The 18,044-nt window shown below is 45.5% G+C and overlaps 1 protein-coding gene and 1 long non-coding RNA gene across 2 annotated transcripts in view; one reads left to right on the top strand and one right to left on the bottom strand.

Moving 5' to 3' along the window:
* Positions 1–1,758: 1,758 nt before the first annotated feature.
* On the bottom strand, positions 1,759–16,798 carry LOC135368990 (O-acyltransferase like protein-like). The gene is made up of 15 exons (XM_064602578.1): positions 16,292–16,798; positions 15,882–16,090; positions 15,084–15,204; positions 11,874–11,961; positions 11,702–11,802; positions 10,589–10,771; positions 9,180–9,273; positions 8,363–8,464; positions 8,128–8,293; positions 7,072–7,151; positions 4,988–5,110; positions 4,456–4,576; positions 3,849–4,041; positions 3,412–3,554; positions 1,759–2,210 (listed from the first exon to the last, which is right to left on the bottom strand). The coding sequence occupies exons 1-15, from the start codon at positions 16,632–16,634 to the stop codon at positions 1,812–1,814; spliced, it is 2,466 nt and encodes an 821-aa protein (XP_064458648.1). The 5' UTR covers positions 16,635–16,798; the 3' UTR covers positions 1,759–1,811.
* The window catches only part of LOC135369002 (uncharacterized), a 117,987-nt gene continuing 110,304 nt past the window's right edge, over positions 10,362–18,044 (top strand). The window contains exon 1 of the long non-coding RNA XR_010414920.1: positions 10,362–10,713. This is a non-coding gene — a long non-coding RNA (uncharacterized LOC135369002). The remainder of the gene's footprint in view (positions 10,714–18,044) is intronic.

Here is an 18,044-nt window from a genome sequence, read left to right as displayed (position 1 = left end):
ATAATCAATCAATCAATCCCAGCACTTCTTATGGAATGTGCGCTCTACTGCCCGCAAAGGCGGATACTGTGTGATGAACTTGTGCCCGTATCAGCAAGAGACCACTCAACCTAGCTGCACTCGTTGGCCCCTATGAAGATCCTGTACTCGCTCGTCGGGTACTTCACCCGTGTGCGGGCTTCCTGTCGTCCACTAGGTTGCTCCAGATGCTTTAACTTGCTATCATGTTTTCATCCTTCTTTCATCATCTTCATATAATGTTCCACGTGCAATGGGGTAGGGTACCGCACCACCCCGGTGAAACACTCCATCTCATCGTCATCATTTATTGTTGTTGTTGTAGTACTTTTTTTTTCAATACTTAACGGCCCTTTATTTACAGCGCCATTGCTATACCATTACACGCCGTCGACATCGCACTGTCGTCAACATATCAAGGCCTCGTTCAGAAAGACATGAGCACATATTCACTCAGGCCACATTCGATCTAATGTTTCCTTTCATGCACTCTTACATTCGCGCACACAAGCACAAACGGCAATTTATTTTTATAGGGACGTAAAATCTTTCACGTTACGTTAACATTGTACATTAAGGTCTGGAAAACTGGCGCCCATATCGACTTATGCGTCTCATCATTAGGTGTTAGTCTGGCTTAAATATCGTATTTGTCCTCAACATTGATACAGCAGCCGCAGTTTACGTTACATGATAGCTGGCTCCATATTAACCTTTCAATAGAAAGAGCCTTGCCTCCGTACCAGCACCTGATGACAAATCATGCATGGTCTCTGTGGTCTCTCGGCCACTGACACTAATCTATAATGAATCCTGTCCTCACAGTTTCTTCCAACGCAACACACGCAACACACAGTGTATACACTGATCTTTAGAAAAAAAAAAAGGAAAAGAAGAAATCTTTCAGCCTGAGAATGTGCGATCATAGCACCTGAAGGTAGAGAGAGAGAGAGAAAGAGAGAGAGAGAGAGAAACGCCCGCATAGAAGGGACACTTCCTGTTTTATTTCACTCTTTTGAAATGTCTTCCTGTCGATATCTTTTTACGTAATCTGTCCGATGGCCTGTTTTATATTCAGTCTACGCTCCGCGAAAATTAACGTAGGTTTAACGTCGGTTTGGGGTCACGTCCTTTTCACGCGTCGATACGGCGGAAGATTTTCGACGAAATATATTGTCTCCGCTTAATGGATTTAATATTTAAAGCTCGTGGAATTTGTAATGGAGCTACGGATCATTGTGAAATCGCTCGTGATCCCTATTTGTTGCCATCGCTGAGGCAATGTTTTACGTCCTACGTGATCTAAAATTGAAATGAATTGAATTTTGAAATTGAAATTACGTGCAAAATACACGAATATAAGGTACATCAGTAATAAGGAAGAGACAAAGGGGTTACTAGTGTGCGTCCTGGGCTTACTTCTCGGGGAACTACACCATACACCTCTCTGTTGAAAATTCGTTGAGGAGAAGGCAGCGGTACGACGAGCTAACTAGTCCATTTTGGAGACTAAAAAGTGTTGAAAACGAACTGTTCGTGGAACTTATTTCAGGTGCACATTACTGATTTTGGTCAGGTGTGCGTGCGTGTCAGATCATATACTGTTGTCAGCAATGCATAAATGTTGTTTAACCGTCGTATTTCACACCCGATTGCGCACACACCTTCGTCATGCCATATCGACGACCCAAGCTTATGTGCCGTGGGCGACTAACAAAGAAACACAACAAAATCTACAAATATGCATAAGCAAAGATATAATTCGTATTAAAATATATATATTACAGGAAAATCTATAAATGTTCTTGCACCTTATCCGCCTTATCCAGCTCATCTATATCAATATCGACATCGGAAGTCCCGGGCAGAACTGCACTTTCACCGATGCCCAACGAACAGAAAGATCCGGCAAGGGAAGATTGTCTGCTATTCGACCTACTGGCCATCTTGATCATTTCTAATCCCGGGTCGTTGGGATCCGGAAAGTGCACGATTGTAGGACCCATTATGGTGTCTTCGATGATCTCCTTCTCTTTTCTTTTGGCTGCACGGCTTTTCTTGAATTCTTCGTACGTGTAAGAAATGAAGTCGGATGCCAGCTTCAACCCGTTCATCATCGGGGCTTCATATTGGAGGTAGAGGAGAAGGGCAAGGAAGTAGCTGATGACAGCGACACCCAGCGCGTCCTTCACCTATGGGGAAAGAGATGCAGAATGGATCTTCGAAACCAGCCAGGACACAACTCATCCGTTATGAGAGATCCCGCGGAATATTCTAATGGAGGAAAAAAGAAAAAAAAAGAAAAGGAACTGCACATGCGGCAGAAGTTCCACCACGTGTTATGTTGAGCATTCGTACTGCGCACATAGCAGACGACACCATTGGCCGCGTCGTCTGCTACTGTCGTCTGCTACCGTCGTCTGCCACGGAATACCTTGTGGCTGAGACGCATGATATTCCCCATTGCTACGAGGCACACGAATGCATACGTGACGTTGAGAGCGCGCGCATTTCCCATTTATTTTATTTTTTTACGGGCATCATTATTTCTTTTTTGAACATCAACGTCAACATGGCGCTCACGCGGCAGCAAGAGGATTCTGGAGAATGTCGGATATGGTGAAACTCATCGGTACGGTTAGACGGTATAAGACGTTCCTTGTGCTTGTTTTTGCCATTGCCTTCTCTCATGTCTCTCCCAGCCTTTCCACTCCCCTTAGAATTGGTGTGAGATTATGTGAGGCGAGCTTATGGTAGTGATGGACTTGTGATTCAGCGTTATATGTCTGTGACTACATAACGGTCGAGTAGAAGACAGAAAAAAAGAAAAAGCTGTTTGGGGTTTGGTTAGGCGAGGCTACAGTGAAACGATTGCTTGCGGGAACAGGTAGTTAAGCAATATTCGTTTCATGTGGTTGCGACACATCACTGTATGTCAGAACCCATCAGGTGGCGACATAATTATTTTCCTACGTGTCGTAGATTACGCGATGGATACCGTCGCATAAACTTCGACTTCCAGCTTTGACGTCAGGGAAGCGAGAACCTAAGCTGTCCCTATTGGTTCTTGTAAGCACGTGACCGCGCCTCACTGGCGGGGATGCCTGCCACGATGTCGCAGCCGGAAGGACTGATTTATTACGCATCTCTATTGCTCCCTTTGCTGTAAAAACTGCTTAAGAACTTCTAAAGAAACTTGTAAAAAACTGTAAAAACTTGTAAAAGAGCTGCAAAAAACTTGTAATTTTTGTTTGTAAAATCAAAACTTGGAACACAGGTTCACACCGACGCAAATAATCGTCTTTCACATTTATCTGGTATCACATGTGGCGAAGTCTCAGAACCCATCTAATGCTAACGATATACTGTCATAGCAGTCGGCATGAAAGTCACCTGCAGAAATTCGTTGAGCTGCAGCGTCGTTGTAGACACTCCAGTACGAGCGACGTAGACTAAATAGTGAACCAGGTAAACTCCAAAGGTCAGCCGAGCGGGCACCAAGAATCCTTTCCAAGACAGTGCCCTTTTCACGAGCCCTGAAGATAAAGACAGTCGAAAAAAATTGTTCATTTCGTACGCTACGTTTCAAGTTAAGTTCGTGGTTTTCAACCGGTGCGTGAACCCAACCCAGCCGAGGTGATGGCATTCGTAATCATTGAAGATAGAGGAACTCAGCAACATTTCTAAGTAAGTTGCACAAAGTGTGCAGTTTTTCATTTTGCCCAATGACTCTTCACCACAGAAAAAAAAATAAATGAATAAACTCAAAGAATAAGAAATGGCACTGTTATTTCTCTGAAGCTATGCATTCGAGCGGGAGATGTCATCACCTGCTCTTCCTGTAACGCAGGCGTAGAATACCCATGACCAAGAAATCCCCCAGACGAGTCGATGACCACCCCCGTAGAAGGCCTCTAGGAGTCTGTACCTCTTCGGATCGTCGCTCAGGTTCCAGAGCAGGGGCATGAACACGAGTACCAGGTTGCAGCCCATTGAACACATCCAGAAGACAATCTCGACCGGCTGAAGAATGCAGTGATTATGAGACACTTGTTACCATTAGGGTTCAGGTCAAGACCGTAGATTCCTTGACATTCCTCATGACACCGCTTCCTCGAGAAACCGTAATGATATTTAAACACGACTACAGTGTGCACTATTGTTATTTCATATTTGATAAATACATCCTGAAAATTTCGGTTCAAAGCGAGAGTGGTGTCCCGATGGCCGAAGAAAATAGCGGAGTGGCCAACTGACAATGTTTAGGAAATAGCTATCTTTGATTTCTTTTAACTTCTGGAAACCAATCTGGAACGTCACAATTTTTCGACACCATTTTTGATGCACTCCAATATGCGTGTCTCCGACAAAAAGCCTCATCTGCCGTATACCGCTCGTATATCTCTCGGTACGTAAAGAGACGTATCGTATCCGTACCCGTGTGAATTTGATGTTAGGCCAGCTGGCGGACATGTAGGCGCATGTTGCCCCTGCGAGGTAAGGTCCAGCATTGGAGTAGGGCATAGTGAACGCCCAGTCCAACGTGCGAATACTTCGACTGAAGTGGAGGAAGAAGGTATGATTATGCGAACTTTCAGAAATGCTAGAATACGAATACCGTGTATTCACACGAGCGACATTCGTCGCAGAAGAGGAAGACGCGAAATACGTCGTAGCTTTCTCAGTGCGGGCGCTCAACGTCCAGTGTTCACGTAACACTTCTATAACCGTGGGGAATATCCTGCGACGCAGCCAAAAGATATTCTGTAGCAGACGACAGGAAAGACGCTGACGGTGTCGTCTGCGAAGTGTCGTCTGCTAAATACGCAGTATATACGCTACTCCCAATGTTCCGCACCGTGCGAATGCTCACGTAACAGGGGTCTCTGTGAGCAGTGGTTTCGCTTTTTCTTCCACTAGAATCTTCCGTGAGGATGCCGCTCGTGTGAATACACAGATACTGTCTTACTTGATGTCATCGGGGGCAACAGTGGCTCCAGCAAAGAGATTCAGACTGTCCGTCATGTAACCTGCAGCGTACGGACCCAGGGTTCCGATCGCGAAGACTAAGGTTGCGGCCCACAATACGCTCCTGCATTGCGCACGATAACGTCTTTGTAACAGTGTTCGCGTGTGCCTGGATTTCATTGCTCAAGGTAAATGACGTCGCAATCCACAAGCAGACACCATATGAAGGGGAACCTTCCCCAACAACACCGCATATCCTCTGGATGTACGAATAATGTCCCTACGGATTCGTAAGTTCGTTGGATATTCTGAGGATATCCGTCGGACGTATCCGACGTATGAACCCGTTAGGACATTATTCAAAGGAATAATTTTCTAACGGATTTGTACGTCCGATGGATATTCTGAGGGTATCCGTTGGACGTATCCAACGTACGATCCTGTTAGGACACCATTCGTACGAATAACGTCCTAGCGAATTCGTACGTCCGATGTATATTCTGAGGGCATCCGTCGGACTTATCGAACGTATGAACCCGTTAAGACATTATTCGTACATTCGGTGTTGTTGGAGTTATCGTGACGCTCAAGTATACAGGTGAGGAGAAACCTGTATTGGATTGACTTGGCGTTATACATTCATTCGTGTCTGCGCTGTGTGTTCGTGACCCAAGCTCAATAATAATATGCTACCGTAATAACGCGATATTATCGCTATGATATTATACATTGCACCACTTGATCGCTTCATCGGCCCCTGTTGATCTCTGTTGGCAACGTCTCCGCTACCGATCCAAAGGTTGTGGATTCTAACCCTGCCGAGGACGCCAACAGTTTCGTATCGTAGTAGGAGTTACTGAGACACATCGTGGTGACATACAATGTTATGAGGTATGAGCGAAATTAGGTAAAATTCGTCCAGAGCATTATGTCGTTGCCTCGCACCGTAGCGCCCGGAATTAATATTATTTGTTTCATCTACAATCTCCTTACATCTTTTTGAAATAATCAAAAGTCTCCCTCAGCTTCATATAGACACATTCTTCGTGGACATGCTGTCAACAGCTGTCTCGATGCGCATACTGAAATACGCAATATGTGAAACACGCCGCCTCAGAAAAAAACACGCTAAAGGCAAACGACATTTCGAACGACCTTCTCAAGGTGAGCACGAAATCTTCATCACGATGCGAAAATGAAGTCGCATTAATTCATCCCGAGGGCCACACCCTATACTGCCAGGGGAGACCCACCGAGTTCGCTCTACTTTCTACGGAGGGAGGAAGTGATTGCCTTTGTTGCGTATCTTTCGACAGAATCGTAGAATCACATCCTATGTATCGTGCGGTAACGGCAGAGATTGCAAAGATAAGAGAGAGCACCCGTTACATCATGGCTTTCACGTTGAGAGCCGGTTGAAAAGAGATCGTTTTCAAAAGCCTTCTATCATTTTTCATTACACTGCGGGCATAAGAAGAAGGTTATATGGAGACAGATGTTGCGATGGAGGACGGTAATGTAGGCTAAGCTTTGATTTCTTTTTTTAATTCTGCGTTAGCACCACGAAGCAACACTGGCTGTATGTAGTGGGCAGACGAGGGTACATGAAGAGAGGACAGTAGGAAGGAGTATGAGACATAGGGGCAGTAGGGGTCTTGGGCCGACTTCATGAAAAACTGTATCGACATCCGTCTGGAAAGCCTACTGGAAAACCTATGGAAAACTCAGGACACTACGGCCGGTGGCAGGATTTGACCCCACCACCTTGCAGGTTCCAGCTTGAGCTTTGAGCCACCACCACTCTGCCATGCCGCTGGTTGAAGGCTCAGAGAATGCTTAGGCAATACTTGGGACAATTAGACGGCATATTTTTCATCTCACAACACGGATTATTCGAAAAGCTGTTCATTTAAATGTGCTGTTTACAAGTCCCAAATGTCGCCACACCAGCACTGGACAGCTGTTTCGGCCTTGTTGGACCTCTTTCAGCAGTGCGCAGGTGGGTTTCTACGTGCAGCCAAGGAGCTTCGGCTATTTTCCCCCCTGGACATATCCATTTAAATGACGCCACGTACGGGTGCTTACCTGACGCACATAATAGCGACAGCGCCACCAAGGAGGAACAGTTGCATGTCGTTACTGATGTACCACAGGTGGGACAAGCACTGAAAAATTAAGGAAACGTGTATCGTTGCGAAATATAACACGAAAGGGGGCTGCGCGAAAACGGAATCCGAGAGGAGCTGAATGCTACAGAAACCCCTCGTTAATATGACCCCCGATAATCTGACATACGCGCTTTACGACCATACTCCTGGGGAACAATCCAGTGAAACCTCTGCAAACCCACCGTTAATATAACAATTCAGTGAACCCTCGTTAATATGACCCCCGATAATACGACACACGCGCTTTACGACCACACTCCTGGGGAACAATGCAGTGAAACCTCTGCAAATCCCCCCGTTAATATGACAATTCAATGAACCCTGGTTAAATATGACCCCCGATAATCTGACACACGCGCTTTACGACCATACTCCTGGGGAACAATGCAGTGAAACCTCTGCAAATCCCCCCGTTAATATGACAATTCAATGAACCCTGGTTAAATATGACCCCCGATAATCTGACACACGCGCTTTACGACCATACTCCTGGGGAACAATGCAGTGAAACCTCTGCAAATCCCCCCGTTAATATGACAATTCAATGAACCCTGGTTAAATATGACCCCCGATAATCTGACACACGCGCTTTACGACCATACTCCTGGGGAACAATGCAGTGAAACCTCTGCAAATCCCCCCGTTAATATGACAATTCAGTGAACCCTGGTTAATATGACCCCTGATAATCTGACGTACGCGCTTTACGACCATACTCCTGGGGAACAATGCTGTGAAACCTCTGCAAATTCCCCCGTTTATATGACAACTCCGCATTATGACCAAAATTTGCGGGAACGACCATGGTCATAATAACGAGGGTTCACTGTATTTCTTCCCTGGACTTCGTTATTCCAAAATGGATTCACTTTCGGTTGCAACAATGTTGGACAGTGTATTCTCCATGCTCCCTCTTCCTATACAACCACCTAGTCGTCTAGCTGGTACGTAGATATTTTGAAGCTGCACAAACCCTTTCTTCGTAGGGCACGTAGTTGACGGCGTGACCCAGGACAGACCACCAGTTCTTGTAGCATCCGCTTACTTCTCTGTCCATCAGGTCCTTCGCCATTGGGCCAGATATGAAGAGCGGAAACAGGAAGAAATATAACAGGACGGGCACTGCAGGCACGGTCAATCTGTCGAGGTAAGAGACGCTCACGCGATTAATGTAAACTGCCCTCGTCTTTCCGTGTATAGGTACTCACCTGATGTACCTCCTGATGACCATCACGGCGTAAAGGCCTAGATAGTTTCTGCCGTACACTGTCTCGGAATTCACCATGGCGATGTAGCAGACTAGGAAACCGCTTCATGTAAAGAGCATCTTGTGTTATACTTTATTTTGTAATATCAATAGTATTCCTCCCTGCATTACACGACACCGCAAAAGATTTGTGATTGTAACCAACACATGCAAGTAGAGGAACGCTTCCACTAACGCTGGTGGACGAGAAGACAACAGTCAGTTTTAGTGTCCTAACGGAATCGTACGTCCGGTGAATATCCTGAGTATATCCACCAGACGTACGAATTCGTTAGGACATTATTTGTACATCCAGAGGATATTCGGTTTTGTTGGGGTACCGTCTTTGTGCCGGAAAGTTCGCCGCTAAACCCAGACAAAACACCTCGTGCAGCAGTGTCGCTACTATATGGTACGAGTCGGTCACCTACAAGTTGTTAGAATTACCTTGGAGCCACTAGAGCAAGGCAGTATATATGGTAATACAGTATTTCTCGAACAAGAACAGTTTGCGAGTTTTATGCAGACTCTCCGGAAAAGAAGCAAAACGAAAATAAAATGAAGTAACGCCACAAAGTAGTTATTGCAGGAGCGGTTAATGTATCATGGGCTATCACAAGAGCGACATTGCGGAAGTTTTACTGGTATAGTTAAGTATTCCGCCTCCTTCACCCGCCGCCTTCGATGAGCTTGACCTTGGAGGACGAGTTCAGAGTAAAGCCGTGGTAGTTAAATGTTAGGTGATTGCTATTGATTGCATACGGTACGCGGAACTTTACCTTATAAAGAAGAAGGTAGACGGTGCCAGGAAAGAACTCGCAGCCAACTGGAAGGGCACCGTCCTCGGCAAGTCGATAGCTGCGTTGCCGTTATCTAGGAGACACAAAAGTATACCATGTTAAAACAGTTACGTTACAAATTCCACAGGATACACTCTGTCCGCAAGTCATGAACATTTTTAAAATTGCGTTTTGAGACGTTAGATTGATGGTGAGTTAATACTCAAAGCAATTCCTCACTTCAATGTTTTGTGTGTATATGTAATCCAATTAAACTTAGACACCTTACATGTTCTTTTTGACTTTGAGGCGAGCAGGAGTCTCGAATTTGCGGAAGCTCGTATGATAGGAAATGTATAATATCGGTTTTCTCTCAGAAAGGAAATGGCATTGAGGTTTTGGTCCATTTTCCATTGGTCCATTAACATTCTATTTAAGCGCGTATATCCATAGGACGTCCTTCGGACGTCATTGTGTTGTTTGGGAACGTATTGCCAACCAGCACATGAAGCCTGATCAGAACTGCTCCTAAAGCTAAAAACACTAGGCTGTGGAAATTAGTTTGCCAGTATGGGACCAATAAGAGATACAGTGGCAAGGCATTGGCAAGACTGGCTGGCCAAAATCGGTTCTCAATACTGATCCAATATGGGACTACGTTACAATTGTCACATTGGCTCAATATTGGCAATATTGGTTTCCAATATTGGACCAATATTGGTCCAATACCTGTTCTGCTGCTTGGAACTCTGAGTGCAATTGTGACGAAAATTGTGACGTTGGGGTACTTAGGGATCAGGCTATCGCATATATAAGTTTTCTGAGATTGCAACTCAACACCAGGACACATACTAACTCCCCTGTCCCCCACTCCTTCCTGCTGTCCTCTCTCCATCTGTCCACATCTGTCCACCGCTCATAGCCACAGTTGCTTCGTGGCGCTAACACGGAATAAAAAAAAGAAAAATACTCAACTGCTTTACAGTTTATTTAAGTAATCACCCCCGGACGGCAGTACTCTTGACTGTCATTATTTTGGTCTAGTGCTTTCCCTTAATCTCAACCACTGAGCGCGATAACAACCTCATCTTATCAGCACGCGCGAGGAAAGCGTCCCTAGCGCTACCCCCAGCCATTAGCCTGTGCGTCCGCCACAAGCAGCACAATGTACTGAAAGTCGAGTGCAATAGGGGTGTACTTTATGTGTCTTATCAAGGTTCTTTAGCTTCATGAGTGCGTTCAAGGCCTTCCACCTACCCGTCCATCCCTATTCCACTCGACTTTCAGTACATTGTGCTGCCTGGGCGAGTTCCACCAACCGCATTGTCTTTCTTCTCTGTACTGTTGAATGCGTAGTTTACGAACTGTTCATATTTGTTCGTGTGATCGTGACGGAATGAGAGACTTACCGAATGTGTCCCACTGCGTGGTCAGGTACGCGTTTCCAAGGATGACCCACAGGGTCATGGCTACCTTGATGCCACAGATGAACTGCAGGGACTCTTCCAGTGATTGTTTCTCTACTCGAGTGCTGGTGAGTTTTTTTAAGTTGCGGATGCATGAGAAACATAGAAGCATGCGAGCTGGCAATGCTGCAGGAAGAAAGGTAGAAGGTACGACCATAACACGTGATGGGCAGTGGCGAGAGATATACCGCTATAGAGGAAGTAGACAGACATTAGACAGCTTTTGTGTACCGCACCCTATGGTATCGCTTATGTACCCACGTCCGAGGCCAGCAGAAACACGTTTTAGCATTCCGTGCTCCCGTCCGCAAGCTCATTCCGCGAGCGCTGTCCACGCGAAGAGTTAGCGATCATCGACAAGTGACTCGCGCGACACAGACAGCCGAGATGTAATGACACCTGACAAGGTGCGAATAAAGGAGTGTACAAATTTAATTCTTAATATTGGACGCTATTTTGTATTTTGCGTCGTCGTCGCTTACGTTGAACCGCTTTCGTGCCTGCTGCGTCTTCGCCATGTTCAATCTCGAACAAGTTGAAATCCTACGAAATGCTATCGCGAAGGTTATAGCGTACGCACGCTATTCTTGGAAAACAACAGGCACGACAGGCGTCCTTGCGCACGCTACCACTGCGCAAGCGCAATGTTGACAACGGTATCAGCATGCGGAAAGCGATAGTGTACGATCCACTAAAGCTCTCTATTGCTCCTAACCATGAAATTGGCACTTAATGACAATTTAACAGCGTTTGTGGTTGTTAATTGAAGATGCTGATAGTGTGATTCCTTTCTGGATTGATTGATTTTAAAAGAAAAAAAATGGAGATGGTAGTCTCGAGCCACTCGGGACTGGCTACTCCAGGACGCGTTATTAATAAAAGAAAGGGAAGCTACACTAACCTCGACGCTTTGAAACGCTTTGAAAGAATAAATGAGAACATCATCACCGAGCTTGTCACCAAAAGCGAAGTCTCAAGGCACTAAAAACAAAGAGTGATTTGGCTTTCTGGATTTGGCATGGTTACTATTTGATTGTGCGTTTACACTGTCCTTACCTAGTATGGGCTTCTCCGGGTACTTGATCCTGTAGTTGATATCGTACAGTTCCAAACACGTGCCGAGGAAAACGGTTCCCACAGAGACGGCAATGAAGACACTTTGAAACGAGATAAAGTGCATATAGAGAGTAAGGGAGAGTGATTCACTGTAAGACATAGCTCGGCTTACAATATGAGAATGTGAAGCAACAGGATTGGCTGAGGATCGTCCGTTACACATCTTCTAACGGTAGTATTGGCGCCGTAGTCTTCAAGTGCTAAAAATCAAATATTGTAATAATAATAATAATAAATATTGTAACGGAAATACTTTAGAGTAGCTGGTAAGCTTCAGAGTTTCGGAATACAGGTGCAATACAGTGAACCCTCGTTAATATGACCCCCGATAATGTGACATACGCGTTTTACGACCGCGTTTTTACGGTTTACATACACGCGTTTTACGGGACGAATGCAGTGAAAACTCTGCGAATTCCCCCGTTAATATGACAATTCCGCATTATGACCAAAATTTTCGAGAACGACCATGGTAATAATAACGACGGTTCACTGTATTAACGTACCCAATAAACCCTGCGTACGTCAGCGGACGTAAACTAAGGCAGCGAGAGAGAGAGAGAGAATTGTAGAATAGGGTTTTCACACCGGAAACCCAAAACGCAAGCGCCCTTTAGTTCGAAAAGTTTAGGTCGTCGTTGAGCTAAACGGTACAGTGAACCCTCGTTATTATGACCATGGTCGTTCCCGAAAATTTTTGTCATAATGCGGAATGATCATATTAACGGGGAATATTTGCAGAGCTTTCACTGCATTGTTCCCCAGAGGTATGGTCGCAAAAGCGCGTATGTCAGATTATCGGGGGTCATATTAACGAGGGTTCACTGTATATGTTTCGTTCACTTCTTTACCGTGGCCCTCTACCGTGGCTGTGCTGCGTGAGGGCGACGCAAGCTCACCTATAGCGGCTACTTTGGGTACACACGCTATTTTCGAAACATGGCGTTCGCCCCCAAAACACGGATTGGGTTTTAGGCAACACTAATTGCGTTTCGTGTCCAATTGTACTTAGGTACGCTATTCTAAGAGTCGAGTATAGTAATAGTGAAGGGTCCGGTGTGCAATCCCGCTAGACCCTTTCATTGTTCCCGTTGACAAGTTACATATTGACTGATATCGGTTGTATCGATAAGCTTTATCCACATCGATCTATCTGTCGTTTCACAGCCACACAAGTGATTCTAGTGCGCCACGGTTTACCTTTACCATAATGCCGTAATCTGATCTGAACCTTTACATTTACGTGAGTCGCGGCATACCGTATAGTACTTGAAATCATTTTGAAATTCAATAAATAAATAAAATAGTAAATAAATGATAAAATAATAAATAAATAAATAAATATTTATTTTCTGTCTAATGGGAGCTGTTTAACGTGAAGTTTTCTTGCATCATGAGCATTGTTTACATATTTTAGATTGCAAATGCCCCTCACAACTGTTCCTTGAATCTTCCCTCGCTTGGCCACGTCACCATAATTATCGTGTTTTATGTAAAATAGTCCACTATTATCCTTCACTTAATGAGCTGCTCTAGCACTGTCCTTATTTATGTCCCGTTTTGCGCTTCATTAATTGAGTCCTTCCTTTGTTCGTGCGTAACAGTAACAAAGTCATTGATAAGTTCTCAAACGTTAATGAGCGTACACAAGAAGACGCGCATGACTGCACCGCTTTGAACCGTGTCATTCTTTTGTTAACACCGGACGACTTAGATGAATTAGCGCAACGTTAGCGCAACTTTAGCGCAACGTTAGAGGGCGGATGTCGCGAGTGTAAATAGCGCTCTGTTTGTAATTAACGTATTCTCGAGGTACTGTACGCCCTATCGATGTGATCACTATTGCAATTACAGAGGCAATTGGCGTTTTCTACTGGAGCGTTGAAAGGTTTCTGTGTGAGCGTCACTAATTGGGCGGATAAGAAAGGCGATAGGTACAAAATGAATGTAATATTCGTGTGGAATTTTATTGCCACATGTTTCAAACATGGGCGTGCGATAAAGGTCTCTAGGTCAAAAATGGCATGATAGTGGCAGAAATAAGTGGGCGAAACTATAAAAAAAATGTGTAAATAAAGGCCAAGTTGCCCTCATTGTTTATAATTTAATAAGTACATCCATTTATAATACATATCGACAAGGACAGCATAGCTAGCAGGGCCAGGCTGTCCATAAATCATGCATGTGCACGGATCCTACCATCATCATCATGCTTAGTTTTGGCGTAATACATCTGGCACACGGTCACGAAAAATGGCATAATTAGCCTAGTAATATTTTCCTATATATATATATATATGAAGAAAGAAAACAGAAAGAACCCACGTCTCGTCCTTCGGTGGCCCTCTCAGATTTTTCTCTTCGTGTTATCTGCTCGTTACCAAAATGTTATCTGTAAATCCGTTGCACTAGCCCGCTTGCTTCCCCCTCCTTTGTTCGCAGCTAGCTCATACATAAGCGTGTGCTTCTGTGGGGATTGTGTAGCAATAATTTACAGTGTCCTTACTGTAACAGCGCTTTTCTACTTCAAGATTAATGCCTTACTTTTAGCATTTGTAGTACATTTTTCGATTTTTACTCTATAACTTATTGCGCCTCCACCCTTTCGTCACGTTCTACCGCTACTAAATAACCTTTCTCGCTACACCAGCAATCATTTCCTGACGCTGATATTGCACGGAACAAAGCTCACTGCAAATCCTTCACTGCACCGCGCAAAGCTATCCACCAAAGCTTGTGAACGAAGCGCCTATCGTCGTAGATCTCAATTCCTTTGTTCGACATCCGAGCAATTTAAGAAGATTTCCGTTTGTTATGAGACGCTCTTACGCTTAACCTAGTAGGAGAGCTAGTGCCCCAATTAAAAGCAAAACAAAATCACTGCTCTCTTTTTTTCTTATTTTCTTCTTCTAAACAAGGTGAACGCCCAGGTATGGAGTCGGCAGAACAAGGTGAACCGGTGTAGCCGCCCAAGCTGAGCTTGCGCGGATTCTATCTAGATACATTGGCGATGTATTGACAATCGGTGTTGATGGTCACCACAAAAAGGGAATGCGACCGATGGACGGATAACTATATGCTATATCCCTACAAGGCGCGGCTTTGCTCAGGAGCATCGTTTGCATTAGGGTTTCAGGTGGTGGAATCTTTTGACACAGAGCTACCTCTTTCTTAGCACAGTACGGGGGAGGTAAATTTGTGTATCGATATGTCACAAAAAAAAGTGCAACCTGACTGCCAACAGGGAAATGTAATGTTGGACCGGTGTAAAGGGCAACGAAGTCGTCCCTTACTTCGGGTTTCATAACATCGGGGTACTTACACAGCTGTACGACGTAGTCGATTTCTTCTTCTTCGCAAGCAGACGGCGCACACAAACCGATTCGGTAACCGGCGAAGTGTCCTCTCGGGTGTTTGTTCCACGCACTTTGATTCTTCCGGCCCTAAAGTAATCACCACGTAACCCACGGTTACACCGAATAGTTCATTGTTTGTGTTATTGGAAATTGATTACACCGGAACGGACACTGAGCGAAAAAACACGCGTAACGTTGCACGGAGAAGAGCGAAAGGGGGAACTGACGCCCTCAGAAAAACCACTGCAGGGGCTGGTTCGAGACTAGGAATTGAAAAAGAACACTGAACGTCGGCGTCTCAGTCAATCTTTAATTCCAACCCATTTTCGTACATCCAGTGCTCGAAAAACCGCACTTTTACACCGTTGGGCGCAGTTACCCCACGTGTTGATCCACTAAGACAAGTGGTTCCCAAAATGTGGTCCGCGGACCCCCGGAGGTCCCCGAGAGCATTCGTGGGGGTCCGCAACGATCCAAGACAGCCGGAAGACCGTCTCGGCGAGTGCTGGTCACGTCATCACCGGGGAAGACGATATTGATGCATGACGATACATGATACTACAGAAGGCAGGGATACACTACCTCTCATTCCCTACATGACGGTGCCTTGTTTGTTTGTTCGTTTTTCCTTTTCTTGCTTCGCGTCCCTTATTTATGTCAACAACATGAATCGTACTTAACAGGGGTCCTCGAATGGATTCTCAGTGGTTTGGGGCGTCCGACACAACGAGAAGTTTGGGAAACGCTGCCCTAAGAGACATTACCTCCCATTGGCCGATTGCGTTGAGCCTCGCCGTCATGCGTTGCGTGAATGACTCAGGAGGCTGCAGGTAGAGACTGCAGTACATGCCCTTAAAATCTTCCCTGCCAGCAGGGTCGTGGGCCCGAGCATTGACGCACTGTTGGAAGCTGCCCAAGCTGGCTGTGCCGCCTTCGAAGAGATTTGCAGGAATCCCTCCGGACGACGTAGACACTGGAGATCAGAGTATTAATACGATTAATCCCCTGTTCCACATTTTCTTGCTTTCTTCTCTTCCATCAGTCAACTGCTGTACACAGTTGCCTCGCAGTGGTAACATGCAATAAAAAAAAAAAGAGAAAAACAAAAAGTAGTGCACAGGCGTATTACTTCCAGTAGGATAAAAAGCCACGAAACGCATCAAAACAAACTCACATCGTAGAGCCCATGCATCCTTATTCCGGAGAGCCAAGGACGTCTTGAGCAACGCACTGGTACACCTGGGCGTCAAGTACTCGCTACCGAGGAACTTGGAAGCAGCGGGCAGTGCCTTGGCCAGCAGTCCGCCCAGCACACTGTTCAACTCTTCCTCAAAATCCTTCACAGTTGCGTCCTCGGGCGGCGCTTCTGTGAGCAGTTCCACACGCTTCGGTTGGCGCGGCTCAACAGCGCCCACCTCCGAGAACTCTTGTCCGGACACGCACCATAACGCGGAAACCAACACAATACTACACACCGCAGTACACCTCACAGAAACCGTCGACCGTTTAGAAGCCATTGTAGATGCCGAGGACCACAAACACCAGTGGAGTTCCACTTCCCAGACGTTACAGATGACCACAGCGAGTGTGTCATGTCTCAATTACGAACAATGCTTATTTGCTTTTCCTGCTTGGGCTACACGCAAACCGAAGCGCGTCTCCCGGTAATATTCAACAGCAGGAAAAGTCTGACGCGCACTTTTTGCCTGGATGTTTGATGACTTCATACTCTTTAACGCTGTGATGTCTCATCCCGCCGTTGTTGTTTGCGCTTTCGGGAAGGTCAGCTACTAAGGAAGAAATGAACAACAGGCATTACGGCGGTTCGAAATTTCCTTATTGCACGCGGATCGTTTGTGACCTTGAGGGGAAAGGCTCCGTGCCATTCTGCTCAAGAGGGTGTGAGCAGGAAAACGATATACCTGTCACAAGCCACGAAAACGCACAGGGAAATCGAGCTGTAAAAAAGAAGAAGAAAAAAAAAGGAAAGAAAAAGGACCCAAGAAAACAAAAGGTCTCTGAGCAAAGAAGCAAGAGGCAAGCGAGCTGGTGTAATGAACTTGTTGGGTAACATACTTCCTTGAGTATGAGAAGAAGACACGAAGACAAGACATACGAAGGGACGAAATCAGACCAGCCAAATGGAACGTTTACTCCACATGAACAACAAACAATAAATGAAGGAGAAATGATGATCACAACCGATGTTTCCTTGTGGTAGCCACAGGACCTTACGGGACATGAAGCACTGAATCTCGGTATGAGAAAAGAGGTTCATCAAAGAATGGTGCCGGATTGACCGACGGCTGGGTAATACAAAGCTGGTTACGGATTGTTTCGCTGGCGGATTGTTACTAGCTTCGCGAATTATGCTGAATTTTGTGGCATTATCAATGAGTGTGATGATTCCTTACGCAAACAAGTAGTACTTGGACAGTTTAACCTATCGACAAGGAGTCTTGCGGATGTTAATGCAGCGATGAATGTGGGCGACACCAAGAAGATCCGCCCGCAAATCAATTATATCTAGACACGGTTTCGAATCCTGACGTGCTGTATGAATTCCCTGCGATGTCAGCCGAGGGCGTACGACCCTTCCAGGCAGAACGGCTACACGCCAACAAGTCAAGTAAAGTCGTTGTGCTGCCGCCTGCTTGATCTATCAGAAATTACAAATACTAAGCGAATAGAATGCGCAGTCGGCAAGAATGGAGTTTTATTGTCAGTGACTCCTATATACCGTGGTGTCAGCATCAGGAGGTCGGGCTCCTGCCTAAGGAAGGTCCGGAACCGCAGATGTGTCTTTGCGACTCTAGACTCGAGTGAGTGTAGAACGAGATACACCAGTGGCGTATTAAAAGATAAAGATGCACACAAATTGAGCGGGAGAGAGTGGTTGTCTCAAGACTGTGCTTTTATGTTGATGT

This window comes from Ornithodoros turicata, chromosome 9, assembly GCF_037126465.1.
Source record: "Ornithodoros turicata isolate Travis chromosome 9, ASM3712646v1, whole genome shotgun sequence".
NCBI classification, from domain to species: Eukaryota; Metazoa; Arthropoda; class Arachnida; order Ixodida; family Argasidae; genus Ornithodoros; species Ornithodoros turicata.
Note: the sequence above shows the minus strand (reverse complement) of the source record. Positions and strands in the feature narration are given on the sequence as shown.